Source organism: Petaurus breviceps, unplaced genomic scaffold, assembly GCF_028583685.1.
Source record: "Petaurus breviceps papuanus isolate PSGF00001 unplaced genomic scaffold, PetGlider_PUasm1.0 90195, whole genome shotgun sequence".
Taxonomy (NCBI): Eukaryota; Metazoa; Chordata; class Mammalia; order Diprotodontia; family Petauridae; genus Petaurus; species Petaurus breviceps.
Window position 1 is genome coordinate 419,679 of NW_027187192.1, and position 19,110 is coordinate 438,788.

Sequence of the window (19,110 nt, forward strand, 5' to 3'; positions counted from 1 at the left end):
GGGTTCGAATCCCGTTTTGGCTGTTGTGTCTGAGCTGTGTGACTTTGGGCAAGTTCCTGCCCCTTTCTGGGTTTGGTTGCTCGCTGTGACATGAAGGTGGGGAGGGTGGAGGGGGGTGGGTGCCTTCCCCCCATCTGCTGCTGCCACTTTTTTCCCTTTCTTCACCTTCCTTCTCGTCTCCCACCTCTGCCCTTTCAGCCCTCCCTGAACTGCCCTGTCCTCTCACCCGGGCCTGTCCTGCCTGGTCAGCTCTGTCCCAGGCCAGCCTCCTGCCCCCACCCCCACCCCCCCGTCCCCACCCCCGCCCCGCCCCGTACTGCCCTGTCCCTCCCGCCCTCCACTGGTGGCCCGAGCTGGGGGAGTTTTCCTTCTCTGCTGGATTTCTCTGGCTTTCCAAACACACACACACACACACACACACACACACACACACACACACACGAGGTCTTGTCTTTCTCTGCTTCTCTCACACTGCTCTAACCGCCCTTAGAAAGTCAGCGGCTGCCAGACTTCCTGCCCCCCGGCCCCAAGCCCCTTCCCGGCTCAGCTGCGTGGGGTGTCAGACCAGGCAGGGGAGTCCACGGAGGGGTGAGTGAGGTTGGGGGGGACTTGGGATGGGGAAGGGGGAGAGCTGCAGTGGGGGGAGGAGGAGGCAAGGAGCCCAAGCTGGGTCCCCATCCACGTGGCAGCTGCAGACCTAGCCGGGCAAACTGAGCTGTTGGGACGTGGGTCTCTGCAGGGAGAGCAAGGGAGAATTCTGTGGCTGGAATAGGGGCTGTGGGGGAGGAAGGCACTTGGAGTGGGAGAGCACAGGGGTGGGGGAGCCGACCTGGGCAGGAGGGAGCACATTTGGAGGAAGGTGCTGAAGCCAAGAGACAACAGGAAGAGGGGGCTGGGACCCTCCCAGACTTCCCTTTCCTCTTTGTACTTGCCTTTTGGGGGTGCTTCTGGGTGAGGGAGCTGGAAGGCAGGGATGTGGGTGGCCCCAGCTCTCTCTCTGGGCCTGTTGACCCATGTGGATACTAGGCTGTTCATCCCACAAGGGGAGCAGCTGGTTTTCAAGGACTTGGGGAGACTCTAGGGTGAGGAGGGTGGCAAATTTCCAGAGACCTGGGAAGACTCCATCATTCCTGGGGGGGAGGGGAATGGTCAAGTGCCAGAAGCAGGCACACAGGACTGCCTTCATCTCCGAAGGGGTCCTGGAGAAGTCCCTGGGCAGCCCTGGCAGTGCCAGTTCACCCCTGTCCTTGCATTGGCACTGTTCAGGAGTCCCAGGCCCCTTGGACCAGAGTAGTAAAAGCTCTTGAGGGTACCCATCTGGCCTCTGATTCTTTATCAGAAAGGAGGAAGGAAGATCAGGCTGCCACAATTCAGGGGTACTCAAAGTCTGATCTCAGCCCCGTACTCACTGCACGCTTCCTTGGCAGCCTAGAAACCAGGATGGCCCCCACACTAGCCCAGGCCTACCGGCGGAGATGGTGGATGGCCTGCACAGCCATGGTGGAGAACCTGTTCTTCTCCGCTGTACTGTTTGGCTGGGGCTCCCTTCTCATCATGCTTCAGAAGGAAGGCTTCTATTCCCACTTTTGCCCAGGTAAGTGGCAAAATCGTAACTAGTGTGTCTCAGTTCTTATCACAGTGATTTCTCGTACTTCACAGAGAGGGATAAGGGTACAGTGGAAAGGTGGCTGGATTTAGAGTCAAAGGTTCCGAGTTCAAATTCCGACTGTTCTACTAATTTCCTGTGTAACCTTGGACAAGTCATTTAGCTAGCTAGGCTTCCAAGGTTTCTTCCAGCTCGAAATCTATAATCCTCTGATCTCCTTTAATCTTCATGAGATGGCATTCCCCAGGAGCTGAGGACAGGGAAGCTGAAGGGAAATGGGGACAAGTGAAAAGAGAGTGAGAAGGCACTGGACTTGGAGTCCTGAAGAGCTGGGCTCCAGCCCTGTTTGAGAAGTCCCTTCACCACTTTGGGTAAAATGAGGAGATTGGCCTCTGAAGACTCTTTGGGTTTCTAAATCCACATTCCAATGAAGGGATCAGGAAGGAGGGTGTTACAAGAGATCAGGTGTCTGGAGGCTGGAGTGAAGTTCTGGGCTTTGCTGGTGGTGTAAAACCTTTGATAAGTCACTTATCCTCTAAACCCTCTCAAATGAAGGAAAGTGGCACAGTGGCTAGAGTGGCCAGCCCTGGAGTAAAAAAAAAACCAAACCCTGAATTCGAGTCTGGCCTCAGACACTTACTACTGTGTGATCCTGGGCAAGTCACTTCACTCTGTTTACCTTAGAAGGGCCTAGATCTGTCAAATGAGCTGGAGAAGAACATGGCAAACCATTCTATTATCTTTGCCAAGAAAACCCCAAGTGGGGTCATGAGGGGTCAGAGATGACTAATTGAGTAAACAACAGCAATCTCTAACTATCACACCTTTCTGGGGTTGTCGTGAGGGCCGATGAAGTTAGATATGAGATAGTGCTTCAAAGCTATTATGTTTGATTCAGATGTTAAGCCACTAGAATGAATCCCTTTTAGAGAAATAGAGTTGATGTTTCTGCAAGACATGTCAAGAAAACTAGACAGCCTCATCCCCCTGCCCACTTTCTAGCTGTGTGACCTTGTCCAAATGACTTTGGAGCCCTCTGAAATACATCATGAAAAATGCAGCTAATAATACTTTACTACCTACCTCTTCTAATGTGAGTGGAAATGCATTGCAAATCTTACTGATTTTGGATTCAGTGCCCAAACATGAGCTCAGAGGGTCCCCTGTACTTTCAGGAGCTAGGAAAAATCTCAGTCTGGAAATTTGATTTATTTCACTTGCTTAGTTGAGAAGCTCAGGAAGGAACTGTGAATTTCAACACTTGTTAGGATAGGACATTTGAACACCTGTCTTAGTCACCCAGAGGACAAGGACTGGGCTAGGCACTAGCTGAGGTTGGAGGGACCTAAAGTCTGATGATATTCTAATAGTTCTAGAATGGGGAAATATATTCCCAGTGAGGAAGGAACTTTGGATACAACGGAGCCATGTTCTGGAAATCAACATGGACCAGTATGGCTTATCGGGACTAGTCTATCAGTATCTCTCTCACTTTGACCCTTCTCAGACTAGAACCACCCAGCAGGATACAGGAAAATGGGTTTGGAGTTAGAAGACCTTGGTTCAGATCCCAGCTCTGACATTTACCAACTGTGTGACCCGGAGTAAGTTACTTCCCCTCACTGGGTCTCAGTTCCCTTGTTGGGATGATGGGGTTATACTAGGTGATGGCCAAGGTCCCAAAGACTCTGACAATCTATGTTCTAAGTGCCCTTTCAGCACTAAATCCTGTGTTCATTTCCATAGGCACCCTTTAGCCAGCCCTTCAGTGACCTCATACATTCATAGATTTAGATCTGGAAGGAAAGAAGCTCAGAGACTCTCTAGTCCAACCCCTTTCGTTTTACCTATGAGAAAACTAAGGTCCAGAGCCTTTAAGGGACTGGCCCTAGGTCATCAAGGTAGTAATCATTTGAGGTAGGATTTGAATCCAAATCCCCTGAGTCTGGAACCACATTATTCCATACCCCTTACCTCTTCAGTCCAGGTCTTCTATAGCAGGGATCTTGCCCCTTGGATGTTGGGAAAAAGTAACTCCCTGTTCCTCCCCTGTCTGAAAGCCCCTGAAGGGGTGTGTGTGTGTGTGTGTGTGTGTGTGTGTGTGTGTGTGTGTGTGATAATCTTAATCTTCCTCCTTCTAAGACTTCAACAGCACCCACCTCATGGTGGGTGGGGGGTTCTGATCTTGTTGCCCAAGCACTTCCTGGGGTTACACGATAAAAGAGCAGGGAGCAGGTGGGGAAGGGGTGGAGACTTGTCTCTGACTCTCAGCACTAATTGCAGGGTGATAGGAGGAGGAGGGATAGAGATTAGCACTGGCTGCCTGCCTGCAATGTTACTGCCAACTAGTGCCAGTGGGAGAGGGCAGGTTGGGCAAGGGAGGGCTGGGACTTGGAATGGATAGGAGCCTAGGAAAAAATTCAGGTTCCTGGGAGTGTATATGGGCTGCAGTATGTGTGTGTGTGTGTGTGTGTGTGTGTGTGTTGGGGAAAGGGGAGGGCTTAGGAGGAAGGGGTAGAAGTGCCAGGGGCCCATTCCCCAGAGCATGAGAGTGTGTTCCCTGGTCCAAAGACACAGCGACTGGGCCCTTTTTAGCTCTCCTCACCTGATGCCTGATGCTTCCTTGGGCTGTCTGGGTGTCAGGCACTCAGGCTTGCCCCTCCTCATGGCGCTCCTCTTCCTCATTCTTAAGACATTCCCCTCTCCACGTCTGTTTCTTTATGTGTAGAATGGGAAAGATATGGCACTATCCTAACTCACACTGAGTGGGTAAGAGGAGATATGTTCAAAGTGCAAAGCAGTGTGATCACAAACCTACAGGAAGGACCTGAGAGGTCATCTGAACAGAGTCCCTTATTTTACGGAAGGGGAAAAGGAGACCCCAAGAAGGGAAGTGACTTGTTCACAGTCACAAGGTCTTGAGAGGGAGGGATGAGATTAAAACTCAGGAACCTAGAATTTTCCCACCACTATCTTGTGGCTTCCCCAATAACACTGCATGTTAGGTATCATTATTACAGAAATGTAATGAGTGCAATCAGAGGAAACCTGGTCTCATTGTCTATGACTAGAAGGCACCCTATGGAACTTACTTAGAAGGGCCTAGATCTGGGCAAAGTTCATAGGTGTTCTCTAATCAGAACTGATGTGGTGATTATATTCTATGCATAAATGTATAAAAAGCCATCATCATCACTTCCTAGTGACACCCTCTCCAGCTTCCCCCACTTGTATCCTTCCTTGTTACGTTCCCCATCTCAGCCATTCTCCTTTTGGGGGCTGAGCACTTTCTCCCTGGGGCAATGCTATCACCCCAGAACTGGGGCCTGTTGCTCAGAGTATGGGGAAGAATGGGTATGGTAACCTTCAAACTATAATTCACCAATCTTTTATTAAGCACATGTGTGTCTGGCACTGTACTAGGTGCTAGAAAGATACAGGAGGGATCAGGCTAGTGCTGCTTGACCTCAGGGCAGCCAGGTGGCAAAGTGTCTGGAGTCAGGAAGACTGATCTTCACGAGTTCAAATCCTGCCTCGGACACTTACTACCTGCTTGCCTCCGTTCCTCATCTGTAAAATGAGCTGGAAGGGCAGCTAGATGGTGCACGAAGAGTTGGACATGACTGAAACGACTTAAAAACAACAACAGCAAAATGAACTGGAGAAGGCAATGGCAAACCACTGCAGTCTCTTTGCCAAGAAAACCCCAAACGGGGTCATGGAGAGTGGAACATGACTGAGTCGGACTAAACAACAAGCTTGACCTCAGCAGGCCCAACTTGAAGAGCAGGGAGGGGAAGACCAAAGCTGCAGATTTCAGTGTGATGGATGGAAGGCCAAGAACAGCCAAGAACTGAGAGCTGGCCGAAGTGGGGTGCCCTGCCCTGGAAGGCAGCCTGTCCCAGACTCCTTCAGTCTCTGGTTCCGTGAAGAAGGGCTCCCTGTGCGCTGTGCATGCCTTCTTTAGACCAGAGATTCTGAAGCTCTGAGTGTAGTCTAAGAAGCCAGATAAGGCAGGCAGCCACTCCAAAAAAATAATACTCACAGACAATTGTAATGTAGGCATGCCTGTCTCTGTGTGTGTATGTGTGTGTGTGTGTGTGTGTGTGTGTGTGTGTGAAAAATCAGATGAGTGTCCTTTTCAGTTGCAGTTAACATGGGCAGAGGCCTAAAAGCAATTTCTGGCCCTCGTGGTTTGGTAGCAACTTGGTTTGCTTGGCAGTGCCCGAGCCCAGGAACCATATTCCTTATTCTATGTCTCTTGGGCACTGGGGTAGAGGGGTAGCTGGGTGGAAGAGGGAGATGTGGAATCATCCAGACTAAGCTCAGAAGAGCCTGACTAATAAACCAAGGGGACAATGTTTAAGTTTGTGCTGGGAGAGATAACCGCCATTCAGACAGGAGAATCCTTATATCTGCTGGTCAGAGCATTTTCTCCCTGATAGGAATGCCGAGCCAAACTGACATGGGAGAAAAGGAAATCCAGTTGTCCTGCTTTTCCTTATCTGTATATCCAGAATAAAGCCAGCTCTTGGGGGCAGAGACTCTTCATTTTTGTCTTTGCTCCCTCAGTGCCAAACACATAGTCAGTGCCTTAATGTTTCCTGAAGTCTTTGAATGCCTCTTCCTGTCTTCCCCAGAGAAGAATGGCACCAACAGCAGTGAGAGCCAGCATCTGAGTGAGCATCAGTGGCCCACCTGTGAGAGCCAGGAGGAAATGCTGAACCTGGGCTTCACCATCGGCTCCTTTGTTCTGAGTGCCACCACGCTGCCCCTGGGCATCCTCATGGACCGATTCGGCCCGCGGCCTCTTCGCCTGGTTGGCAGGTAAAGAAGGGAAAAGGGAGCCCAGTCCAGGGGAGGAGGTCCTGGCCAAAACCGCTCACACTGAGCATTTGGTCCCCAGGCCTGGATTTGAGCCTCTTCTCAATTATAAGGTGTGTGATGGTGAACAAGTCACTTACTGCACCTTTGCGTAGGGGTGTTCTTCTGCTCTCTTAAGCCTCAGTTATCTTAGCTGCAGAGTGGGGCTAGTGACACATGCCTAATGTAAGGGCTTCAGATATGGACACTGTGATTGTGTCTAGACTGAAGGCCAGACCAATGGATTTCAGGGATGTTTTTCAGCAGAAGGTTGGCTACCAAACGATCCCATTCAATTTAGCAAACATTTATTAGTCTATTATTGTCCTTAAGGACTTTATAATCTCTTAGATGGGGTGAGGCATATGCACAGATAACCCATAAGTTGGAAAATGACTCAAGGCAAAGGAAAGGTCAAAGAGAATTAATTGGCTGACCAAAAGAAGCTGGGGGGGGGGGGAGCAATGAATTTTTTACTTCTGAAATTCATGAAACTCTCTCTGAAGGCATAGAGTTCCAACTACCCTGGGGTCAGCTGATGAAATCGGTCATCTTTTCCAGCAGTACTTGCCATGATGAACAATTAAAAGATTTATCAAGCCCTACCATGTGGAAGACCTGTTCTAGATGCTAGAGATGGAGGGCAGGAGTGAGGGAGGGGGGAGACTTCCTACTCTCCAGGTGCTGACAGTTTAAAAGAGGGGAATATAACATGACCATGTTATAATGCAGTTGGAGGAAAGGGGTTAGCTAAGTGGCAGAGTGGGCAGAGTGTTGGACCTGAAGTCAGTAATGTCAGAGTTTGAATCCTGCCTCAGGCATTTACAAACTGGGAGCGACAGGACAAAGCTGAGAGCACATGAGTGCTCCATTAGAGGAGGGAGAGAATCCTTCCAACCTAACCTTAGAGAGGCAGTGTGGTACAGTGGATAGATAAATTCAAAGCTGGCCTTACACACTTCCTAGCTGTGTGTGGCCCTGGGCAAGTCACTTCACCCTGTTTGCCTCAGTTTCCTCATCTGTCAAATGAGCCAGAGAAGGAAATGGCAAACCACTCCAGTATCTGCCAAAAAAAACTCCAAATGGGGTCACGAAGAGTTGGACATGACTCAACAACAACAACAAAAATCAGAGGACCAGAGCTCAGGTTCTGATCCCATCATTATCACCTGCATGACTCTGAGTAAGTCTTTTAGCTTTCAAGGGCCTCAGTCTCTCATCTGTTAAATGGCCCTTCTTACTCTACATCTGTGAACTTATGACCTGTCTGGCCCTTAGGTTCCTCATCTGTAAAATGGGAGGGAAGTTGGTCTAGGTGATCTTCACTGTCCCTTCTCCCTCTAAAGAGAATGATCGAGTCAGTTCACAAGCATTTATTAAGCTCCTTCTGTAAGGCACCATGCTTGGCACTGTGGATACAAAGACAAAAATGGAATGGTCCCCACCCCAGGGCATCTAGGTGACACAGTGAATAGAGCACCGGCCCTGGAGTCAGGAGGACCTGAGTTCAAATCCAGCCTCAGACACTTAACACTTACTAGCCATGTGACCTTGGGCAAGTCACTTAAACCCAATTGCCCTCCAAAAAAAAATGGTTCCCTCTCCTCAAGGAGCTTGCATCCTGTTGGTGAGAAGAAGAAAAAAAAAATCCATGTACGCAGCTAAGTCATCAGGAGAGGGTACTAGCTGGGGGAAGGGGAGAGGGGAAAGGATTAAGGTAGCACCGGAACTGAACCTTAAAGAGAACAGGGTTTCCTAAGAAAAAGAAGTAAGGAGAGAAAGCATTTTAAGTGTTGGGAAGAATCTCTACCAAAGTCACGGAGTGGGAGAGGGAATACTATGTATATGTATAGGGAAGAACAGGCAGGTCAGCTGGAGTGTAGGATTCCTGAGGGTCATGTGCAGGAAGGCAGTCTGCAGTCTGATGGGCTTGAAACGCCAGATAGAGAAGTCTGCACTTTATCCTAGGGGCACAAAGGGCCCACGGGAGGTTCTGGAGTAGGGGAAGGGCAGCGACTTGGTCAGACTCTTAGGAATATCCCTGTGGCAGATGGAGGAAGGATGGATCTAGTAAAGGTGAGACTTGATTTGGGTGGGTGGGAGGACAGTTAGAAGACTAATGCCTTCTAACGTCAGAGTGAGAAGTGACGATAACTGTAGGGACTCAGTTTCACATAAAGTAGTAAGAAGGGGTTGGATGAGAGAGAGACATGAAGGTAGAGTGAACCAGCCTTGGCAACTGACTGGATGTGTGGCGTGACAGATAGTTCAAGGACAGACACTGAAGTTTCCAAGTTTTGAGGGAGGGTATCCTCAACAGAAATAGATAAGTTCAGGGGGAGGCGGGGGGGGGGGGGGGGAATGGGTTCTTTTCAGTTTTTTTCTTTTCTTTTTTTTTTTTTTTAAAGCAATCGGGGTTAAGTAACTTGCTCAAGGTTACACAGCCAGGTGTTTCTGGGTGTGTGCTGAGTGTCTGAGCCCGGTGCGCTTCCTCGCGGTGCTACCTGGCCGCCCCGTTTTTTTTTTTTCTTTTTTTAAAGGATGGGAATGGAATAGCTGAGTTTGTCTCCATGCTTCTCTTGGTATGAGAAAACCATCTTATGGGTAGCATTTGTCTTGAGCTCACTAGCATTTCTAAGTATTCTGTCCCACCCACTTCCAGCCAGAGAACCATCCCTTGTGACAAAGAAAAAGAGAGAAGAGAAAATAAATAGCTAACTGCTCTAGTCTGTTTGGGGCAGTACTTATGGAGATGACGGGTAAGCAGGTGGTGGTGGGTAAGTAAAGCAAAGAAGGAGGGGGTCTAGAGCGCTCAGTTAAAGCAGCAGAGTGGTATGGAGGAGAGCTTTCTGCACACTTGTGGCGTGCTGTGAGGCTGCGAGGACGAGGCCGCCGTCTTCATCTGGGGCCCCTCTCTGCCCTCTCTTACCGCCCCGTTGTCCCCACAGCTCCAGCTTCGCAGCTTCCTGCGCCCTCATGGCTCTGGCCTCTCGGAATCCCTTAGGTGAGAGATCCTCTTGAGGTCTGTTCCCGCCATCTCCCAGCCCCACTCCTTCCCCGGCCACAGTCCTAGTCTCCCCGAGCTGTGGACCCTCACCCGGCACCTGATATCGCCGCCATCAGAGGGAAAGAAGCCTGGGGCAGACGGGTTGGGATGGGAAGCAACTCTTGTCCCTCCCCCTCCACGTGCTGTCCGACTTTGCTCTCACACCTCGCTCTCTCCATCCGGCCCCTAGTTTTGTCTCCGCTCATCTTTCTGGCCTTGTCTCTGAATGGCTTCGGTGGCATCTGTCTGACCTTCACTTCGCTCACCGTGAGTTCTGGGCACTGGCCGGGAGCTGCCTGGCGGTGAAAGGGCGCAGTCTGGAAGGGGAGCCAGGGGAAGAGTGTAGCTGCGCAGGTGTGGTGGGGTGTGTGTGTATGTGTGTGTACTTGTGTGTCCGTGTGTATGTGTGTGCGCGCGTGTCTGCAAGTGTGCGTTTGTGTGAATGTGTATATGTGTGTGCGTGCGTGTGTGCGAATGCGTTTGCGTGTGTCCGTGTGAGATTGCGAGTGTGTGTGCGTGCACGCATGTTTGAGAGTGTGTGTCTGTGAGTGTGTGCGTGCGCGCGTTGTGAGAGTGTATGCGTGTGTGTGCGCGCGCGTTGTGAGTGTCTGCGGGTGTGTATATGTGTGTGTGCGTGTGTCTGGAAGTGTTTATGCGTGTGTATGAGTATGCGTGTGCCTGCGAGTATGTGTGCGCGAGTGTGTTCGCGTGTGTGCGTGTGACTGCGTGTGTGCGTGCGCCCGTTGTGAATGTCTGCGAGTGTGTATATGTGTGTGCGTGTGTCTGCAAGTGTGTTCATGCGTGTGTCTGCGAGTATGTGTGCGTGAGTGTGTATTCGTGCACACATGTGAGAGTGTGCGTGCCCGGTGCGGGACCGGGAGGAGTGGTGGTGATACTGTGGCTTGGGGCTGGGGGAGGTGGGTCTGTGCGGGTCAGCGAGCAGGGCTCAGGGCCTGTTATCTGTGTGGTTTTGGCTCTTCCCGGGTGCTTTGAGCTGACTCCCCCACCCCAGGGGGTAGCGGTTCACTCCTGCCCCGAGACATTGCACAACTCCCAGGAATGAGAAATGCCACCTCCCTTTGGCTCCCGGGGTGTGGGGGCATGAAGCCAAAGGCAGTCAGATTAGCCCTGGTGCACTCCCTCCTTAGCTCCGGCTCACCGGCTCACCTCTGCCTCCCGGCACAGGTTTGGGTGCTTCCCTCCTTCCCTCTTCCCACCTTCCATCCTTCCCTTTTTTCCACCCCCACCCCCACCTTTCTGCTCTCTGGCTCCTTCCTCTCTCGGTACACATCCTCTCCCCTCCCCCTTTCTCTTTCTCTTTTCATTCCTTGTTCCTTCCCCCAGGTCCAGAGCAATCCCGGTATCCTCCCCTGGGGGCAGGAGGAGGCGGCCCCTATCCCCCAGCCAGGAAACTGCCTAATAACTGGTCCAGCATCAGGCCCGGTCAGGCACACCCCCCCACGGGGAGCCGCTGACCAATGGAAGGACTGGACCACCCGCCCCGCCGCTCCAGGGCCCCGCCCCCGTCTTCCCTCCCTCCTCCACCACTCCTCCCTCTCTCTCCCTTGAACCCGCAGTGGTTTCGACTGTTGGGACAGCTTGTGCCTCCCGACCCACTGTTTGCTAAAGCCCGTGACCAACTGGAAACCAGGGCTGGCCCTCCCTCCCCCTCCTGGGGAAGCTCCGTCTGGCCTCATGCTGAGGGACATGGGTCTTGCCTGCAAAGACTCTCCTTTTGGGGACCTTGGCACTCTTCCTTGATACTCCTGGCAGCTGGCCTCTCAGATACAGGAAACCAGGGAAGCATCTGCCCCAGTGTGGATGGCCAGCTTACCACCATTTCCTTTCCCAAGGCCCTGGAGCTCTGAGGTCTCTAGCTTTTAGGCTAGACAACCCTCTCCCAGCCCTTTTTCTTGGAAAGGCCCCTAGAGCCTGATCTGTAGAAGGGAAAGAGAAAGAACGGGTTGAAAGGACACCGTGACTTTGTTCTCCCCTTCCCCCAGGGCCTGGCTGGAGTTGAGCAAAACATGTCATTAATTATTTCTTTGGTGGTGAACCTCTCTAAAGGCCTTCTCCCATTCATTGCCTCTTGGTGGCTTGGAGGTGATCCTGAGTCCTTTCGGATTGTACCAGCCCAACAGTTCTGGGAGGGCTGGGGAGAGGTGTTGAGATCTGCAGGAATGGAGGAGACCTGGTTTAAGTTTCCAGTCTGAGGCCTCCATCAGTCCTAGCCTCCTTTTCCTGGGAGGAGTGAGGAGGGCCTCACTCGCTCCCGAAGGGCAGAACTAGGAGCCATATGGCTGGAGGTGACAAAGTGGCAGGTGTAGATTCCGTGTCAGGACAAGCTTCCCAGTAAAGAGAGCTATGACAAAGTCAGGAATGCTTTTGGGGGGAGCTCATGCTACCCCTACCCCCTTCAGCTCTTCAGGCAGAGGCTGGATGGACCATTTTGTTTCCTTAGGTGTGGAGATTGGGATATTGTTGAGGGGCTTGTCATTCAGGTAGGCGTTGTGCTCTGTGGCCCCCCAAGCCCTTTCCAACTTTGTCGCTTTGAGATTCTGTGAATTGCTCACCTTCTCCTAGACTTTATGAAGACCACTCCCTCCTTCATTCTGGCATGAGCACATTTCCAGTAGTATCATTGGTCTTCCATTGTTATGTTTAGATTCCTGTCTCCCTGATAAGGTTTGGGAGATGACCTAGAGCCCTTGGGATTTGGGGGAGCTTTCTTTTATTACCAATATATTGAGAAGGCCCACCTTGCTGATTATCTGTGAATTCCTATCAGTCCAGTTGTCCTCACCTAACCTGGCGTGCTGGGTATGGAAGAGTTCCCACTTTGGGGCCAGCAGCCTCTTCTTTTTCCTTCCACTCTGTCTCTTAATGCTATGGTCCTATAAATTCCCCTTCTTGCCTTTCCATCCCTTCCCAGGCCCTTTCACTGTCCCTTCTGTCAGGTCTGTGCAGAAGGTTTGGCAGGTGGGAGACTTCCCCTCCGGGCTGGGATCCCTATGGCAGCAGGTGGGATTGCTGATTTGTGTGTGTAGATGTATGTGTAGTGGGGGTGGGGTTGTAAAAATGTTGGGCCAGAATCTTGGAATCTCTGAGTTGGAAAGGACCATTAAGACTGCTTGGTTCAGCACAACCAGAGTCTTGTCATAGACTCAAGAATACGGAGTCAGCCCTCTGCTGGCCTTTGGATGCTGAGGTGAATGTCTGGAGGCCTTAGGGATAGAGGCGGCTAGAGGCCAGATGGCACCTCATTGAAGGTTGGCAGGACTGGGAGTCAGGAGATGTGGGCTTCCATCCCACTCTGCTGTCCTACAGCTAGGTGCCATTTAGCAAATGACTGTATTTCTCTCATTTGTCAAGGGAAGGAGGTTGGCTCAGTGACCTTTCAGGTCCTTTCCATCTTGGAATTCTGGAACGGTCACAGATGCCTGAGATTGCCTTGGGCTCTCAGGATCTGTGATTCTCCAGGTGGAGCAAGCCTCTGACAAGCTGCTTCATCTATACACTTTCCTCCCTCAGTTGCCCAACATATTTGGAAACCTGCGGTCTACCATCATGTCCCTGATGATTGGTTCCTATGCATCATCTGCCATCACATTCCCTGGAGTTAAGGTCAGCCTCCAGCGTCCTGGTGGGGATTGGGTGGGAGGAACCTGGACCTGTTCTTCCTGCCCCCAGGGAAGAGCTGGAATAGGGGCTGATATCTCTGTTTACAGGACTTCTGAGGTTCAAAGATCAGAGGCCCCCTTCACACACCATTTAGAGAGACTGGTTTAGCACAGGGTAGTGGGAAAAGCCCTCGACTTGAAGACCTTGAGTGTGGGTCCCAGCTCGGATTCACTGGGCAAGTCATGGCCATTAGCAGTATCTGGACGGTCTGCTGCAGTGACTGGGACACTGACACTGGGTAGCTGAGGGGGAAGTACTTGGACAGCCTCGATGTTTCCTAGGTTGCTAACTCCTTTGTTGTTTTTTCTTCTGTCCTCTGACTCTGGCATTTCCTGCTGCCTTTAGCTGATCTATGATGCTGGCGTGTCCTTTGTGGTCATCATGTTCACCTGGTCTGCCCTGGCCTGTCTCATTTTCCTCAATTGTGCCCTCAACTGGCCCAGTGAAGCCTTCCCTGCCCCAGAGGAGGCCAATTACATGTAAGTGTGTGTGTGTGTGTGTGTGTGTGGTGTGTGTGTGTGTGGTGTGTGTGTGTGTGGTATGTGTGTGTGTGTGTGTGTGATGTGTGTGTGTATGTGTAGCTACAGTTAGGGAGACAGGAATAAGGCTTCTTCGCTCTCCCTGTCCTGGAAAGAAGAAAGTTAGGAGGAAGACCCACTGGGTTTGGGAAGCAGTGCTTGGGCACTGCATTCACAGCTCTCTGCTGGATGCTGGGGTAGAAGGACTGGTTCTGTCATTTGCTGTCAGTGTGACTTTGATCAAGTCACTTCCTTTTTCTGAGCCTCACTCTCTCCAACTCTAAAACCAAGACATTGGACTAGATGTGCTTTAGGGTCCTGTCCAAATAGAAGTCCTCTGATCCCCATGCCAGGGAAGACGGGCTTCTTTTTCTGAAGGGCCAGACAACTTCAGTTCCCATTGTGCTCTCTGCAGAGTCCCTGAGTGCCAAGTAGAAGCATTTGAGCTGGGATTGGACTGCAGGCTCATGGGAGTTATTGGTGTGCTTGGTGTAAGCCCTCTGAGGACAGGGACCATTTCCTTTTTGTCTCCATATCCATAGTGCCTGGCAAGGACTGGGGCGGGGATTAATAAATACTTGCTCAGTGAATGAATGAATATGGCAGCCTCCCAAAAGCTAATGTGATCTCAGGCTGCATTAGGAAAGGCAAAGCTTCTAGGAATCTGAAGGTGATGTCTGCCTGTGAATGGCTCCCTGGTCAGAGTACGTCAGCAGTCTTACCTTTGGTTCTGGGTACCGCCTCTTAGGAAGGGCGTCAATGAGAGGGCCATGATTGTCTAAGGTAATCAGATGGTAAATGGTTTTGAGTCCATGCCATATGATGGACAGTTGCAGGAACTGGAGGTATTTAGACATGAGAAGAGAAGATGTAGTAGGAACATCAAAGCTGTCCTTAAGTATTTGAAGGGTGGTGGGAATGGAGGAGGGCAGGTGCAGCTGGGTGGTACAGGGGAAAGAGTATTAGGCCTGGACTCAGGAGGACCTGAGACCAAATCCAGCCTCAGCTACTTACCAGCTGTGTGACCCTGGGCACGTCACTTAACCCGATTGCCTCATAAAAAAGAAAGAAATGGAAGAGGGATGGGAAGTGTTCTCTTTGCCCTCTACAGAACCAGGAGTAATTGGTAGAAGGTACAGAAGCAAATGTATTCTTGGTTTAAAGAAAAAAAAATACTTCCTAACCTATAATACTGACCCAAACTGAATGAATGGGCTGCCTAGAGCTAGGGAGACCTGGGTTCAAGTCCTGCCTACTGGCTTTGTGATCCTTGGCCAATCACTTAAACCTCTCCAGGTCCTGGACAATGCTTTGAGATGAGAAGATGCAGGGAAGATGCTGACCTGCCCTGGGACAAGGAGGTCCATAATCCCCCAGGGAAGTCACAGGCCCAGTCTCTGTCCCCCATTGCAGACTGGATTGGACTGCCTTGAGAGCTGGTGGTTCCCCTTCTCTGGAGGTCTTCAAGCAGAGGTTGGATGGCCACTTGTGGAAATGTTATGGTGATGATTCCTTGTTAGGCAAGGGTTTGACCGACTGGTCTCATAGCTGCTGTGTGACATTCTGTGTGAATAAAGAAGAAGGGAGCTTCTTAGAGGAGTAATGTTTCAGATGCCATGAGTTCAAATCTCCCATGTCCTCTCTCTCTTGTTTCCCAGGGAAAAGATCAAGGTGAATGGGCTGGCCTCAGAGCACAAGGTGACTGGCGATCGCTCTCTTGTCCATGTCACTACCACGAGTCAGCAGCTGAACCAGAAGGCCCCAAATGCAGAGGAAGAAAGGGAGTTCTTTTCATTATCTCCAGAGGCGGAGGGCAGCTTGGCTGCCCCTCCTGAGAGTGAGTGTCAGACCCCCTAGGGCGTGTCCCAGAGCTGAGTCCCTGGAAATTCAGGCTGCAGGGACCCACTGTTGCATTACAGGATTGTGCTTGGATGCTGGGAAGGGGGTGGGTGGGTAGGGTCTCCCAGGCACTGAAGCAAGGCCTTTGGGCGTCACCAGGATAGTTCTTGGCAGCTGCCACTTTCCCCAGCAGCTGCTTCGCTTCCCAGCCCCATGCAATCCCAGAGCGGCTTGCATCACTGGACTCCAGTCACAGTCTCTGGAAGTGGGTACCTTAGTGCCTAGCTTGATGGGGCCCTCTGCTGGTAGACTCTAGGAGCTACACTCAGGCCCTGGCCCTTGTTTCTGAGCTGGAGTGGGATGGGGAAAGGAAAAAGCCAAAATGTAGAAGAATAGGAGGAGGGAGAAAACCCTTCCACCTTGGGGAGAGGGAGAAAGAGCAAGGAGAGGCTTCATGCTAGAGGTGACCCCTGAAGGAAGGGCAGGGTTGGCCTTCCAGGCATGAGGCCCTAGCTGCACAGATGTCAGGTGGGAGGAATTGGCTCCAAGAAACATTGTCCCAAGACCACCAGACAGATGCCCATGTCCTGTCCAGCTTGTGTGGGCTAAGATCAGAGGCAGGGAAGGCACAAGATGCAAGATCAGGCCTCGAAGGCTGGTGGCAGGTGAGATCCTGCCGTCTGGGTTCAGGGAGGGGCTCCTCTCTTTTCATTGCAGAATCGGTCCCCTTTCGGAAAAGCCTCTTTTCCCCCATATTTCTCTGGAGTCTCCTTACCATGGGTATGACCCAGCTTCGGGTGATTTTCTACATGGCTGCCATGAACAAGATGCTGGAGTTCTTAATCACTGGCGGCCAAGAGCTGGGTAAGGACTGCTCCTGGGAAAGAGGGAGGATAGAGGAGAAGACAAGATGGCTGCGGGGAAGGGGTGCCTTTAACTGCTTATCCCCCTATTCAACCCTCTGTGTTTATGTCTCTCTTTCTGCCTTCTCCCCTTCCCAACTCTCCACAGAAACAGAGAAGGAGGAATGTTATATGAAGGAGCAAGGTATGTGGTTTCAGGTGGGGTAAGAGGACATGGGGGTGCCAGAATCTTCTACAGCCATGAAGCCATAGGCCTTAGAGATCCTTAGGCCCTAGAAAGTCAGAGCTAAAAGGGAATCTTAGGACATCAGATATCATAGCTGGGCGGGGCTCCGGAACATGAAGTGCCAGAGCTAAGACTCCTACCAACCATCTTGGCCAGTTCTTACGTTTTACAGGAGAGGATGCTGAGCTTGCCCCCGATATCAGCTGTGTTGGCCCTCCCACTCAGTCTCCCTAGCTTTGAAAGTACCTTGATATCCTTGAGGATCCCATCAGAGAAAGGGCCTTTCAGAGATTCCTTGCCCCTCTCCTCTGCCCTGCCAGTGCCCGAGGGGGCACATCCTCCCTGACGCCTCCTTGTCCCACTTTTCCTCTTGCCGGGGCCAGTTGGGTTCTACTCCTCCATCTTTGGTGCTATGCAGCTGCTCTGCCTCCTCACCTGTCCTCTAATCGGCTACATCATGGACTGGAGAATCAAGGAATGTGTGGACACTCCCAGTAATGCCAACATCCCAGAAGAGGCCAGGTGACCCAGAGAATGACGGTCGTATCTGGAGTCGGGGTGGGATGGACTTGACTGTTGGAGAATTCCCAAGCAGTTTCCCATTCTTCTAGCAACAAGATTATGTCCTTTATCCCTAGACCACTGTTGCAAAGGGTTGGTTGGGCAGGAGGCCCAAAGGGCTAGTTGGAGTTGGACACCCCAGTGTTGCCCAGGGCTAATGAAGTCTTTGTCCTCTGCTGTCCTTGCTGATAGGGTTCCATTTTGTCAAGGGCTTCTTGCTTTCACCCCGATGCTGTTGTCTTCCCTGTGTGGGATCTTCCCATCCTGGGCTCTGTCTTGACAAGGCCTGGGATGAAGGAATGGGGAGCCAGCTCTGGGCACTTCTGCCTGCCAGGCTGGTCGGTGGGAGACAACCTGATAAGCCTCCCTGCTTGTCATGAAAGCCCAGAGGAAAGGATGGGCAGGCCATTTCCATTACTCTCCAACCCCCAGGACTAGAGGTAGATGGATCTCCACAGTCCAAGGTGACTCTCTGATCTTGACAGGGACGGTGTTGCTAAGAAGGGGACCAGAATTCGTTACGGAAAGATCCAGAAACTCACCAACGCTACCTATGCTTTTCTTTTGACTAATACTCTGTTGGTGATCTTTGGGATCACCTGCCTCATTCACAGTTTACACCTGCAGGTAACCTTATTCCTTATACTTGTCCTGTCCCATCCCCAGGTCATGAATGTGGTGGGCCAACTCTTTGCAGTTGGCAGTAGGCAGCCTGGGTGTTTGGGTATTTGTAGGTGCGGGGGATCCTGAAAAAGACCCGACTCAGTGAAAGGGCAGTGCGGCTTCAAGGTAGAAGGCCTAAGTTTGAATCCTGGCTTTCTTGCTGCTTTTGTGACCTAGGGCAAGTCACTTCAGCAGTATGGGCCTCCCGTTCCTTATCTGATAAATGAGAGGCATAGACTTATTATGATGATGGCAACAGCAATAATTATTACAAACACAAACCTTGAAACAGAACCCTAAATCCCATGGGGACACGGTGAGGTGCACAGAGGGCATCTGGCTCCCAGCTACCCAGGAAAAGCATTGTCCCCAGGACACACTTCAACATTTAATTTACATGACTAACATCTCCCCCATCACTTTCTTAAGTCTAAACAATCAGCGAAACAAATAAATAGAGCACGAATTTGTGATGTTTGTCCATTTCCAAGGTGTAAATGTTTGCTCACTTGGAGGATTTTACAATTGGCTGTTATCCAGCACACCCTTGGGTGCACACAATCAGCCCCATCATCCTATCTGCTGTGAGAGTGCGCCAAGGATGCTTTCAGTGAGCTTACAAAGGATGAGTTTACATCCAATAACTTTTAATGGCCTACAAAAAAAGAGACAAACTTACTTTCACATCCATATGTTGCTTCCCTCCAGCACTCTCTCCTCTGCCCTCCCCCCCTTAGCTGCCTTTAACTGACAGATTTCCACCTCATCACTTTGGTGGCCTGCTCAGTAGCCAGAGTGGATGCCTAGATCTGTGCTGAGCTAAATGCCTGTGTTGAGATACAGTTTTGCATGCTGAGTATTCTCCCCTGATGGGGCACGGTTCTGCCTTCTGGAAGAGCATGGATCGGAGAGGGCAGAACAGCCACAGTAATAATCGGTCAGCCCTTATGTGAGCTCTCCAAGGTGTGCAAAGTGATTTACATGGAGTAACTCATTTGATTTGCTTAGAAGATCATTGCTAGAGTTCAGGTGGGAGGTGTTGAAGACTGGAATGAGTGGTAGCTGTTTCAGTGTCATGACTGAGTCACTCTAAGACTGGATGGATCATCCACTTGCCCATCCCAATGGGGGGGATGTCTCCACATCTTCATCACATGGCATTCCAGTTCCAAGGGGGATGTCTCTTTGGACTGGTTTGGGTTAGGAGTGCATGGGCAGAGTGACTGTTCCCCCCCCCCCCCCCC

General features: G+C 51.2%; 1 protein-coding gene across 5 annotated transcripts in view; it reads left to right on the plus strand.

Annotated features, from left to right (window-relative positions):
• Positions 1-328: 328 nt before the first annotated feature.
• Positions 329-19,110, plus strand: part of SLC43A1 (solute carrier family 43 member 1) — a 21,442-nt gene continuing 2,660 nt past the window's right edge. The window contains exons 1-12 of one of the 5 annotated variants that reach the window (XM_069107700.1): positions 329-588; positions 1,428-1,594; positions 6,247-6,433; positions 9,418-9,473; positions 9,706-9,782; positions 13,047-13,139; positions 13,542-13,675; positions 15,373-15,551; positions 16,271-16,417; positions 16,565-16,600; positions 17,026-17,164; positions 17,689-17,830. In XM_069107700.1, coding sequence (XP_068963801.1) covers positions 1,441-1,594; positions 6,247-6,433; positions 9,418-9,473; positions 9,706-9,782; positions 13,047-13,139; positions 13,542-13,675; positions 15,373-15,551; positions 16,271-16,417; positions 16,565-16,600; positions 17,026-17,164; positions 17,689-17,830 — 1,344 coding nt within the window. In that variant the 5' untranslated portion in view covers positions 329-588; positions 1,428-1,440. Of the gene's footprint in view, positions 589-654; positions 726-823; positions 952-1,060; positions 1,083-1,427; positions 1,595-6,246; positions 6,434-9,417; positions 9,474-9,705; positions 9,783-13,046; positions 13,140-13,541; positions 13,676-15,372; positions 15,552-16,270; positions 16,418-16,564; positions 16,601-17,025; positions 17,165-17,688; positions 17,831-19,110 lie in introns of those variants that run through there. The other 4 variants (XM_069107703.1, XM_069107702.1, XM_069107705.1 and 1 more) reach the window with 4 other exon arrangements.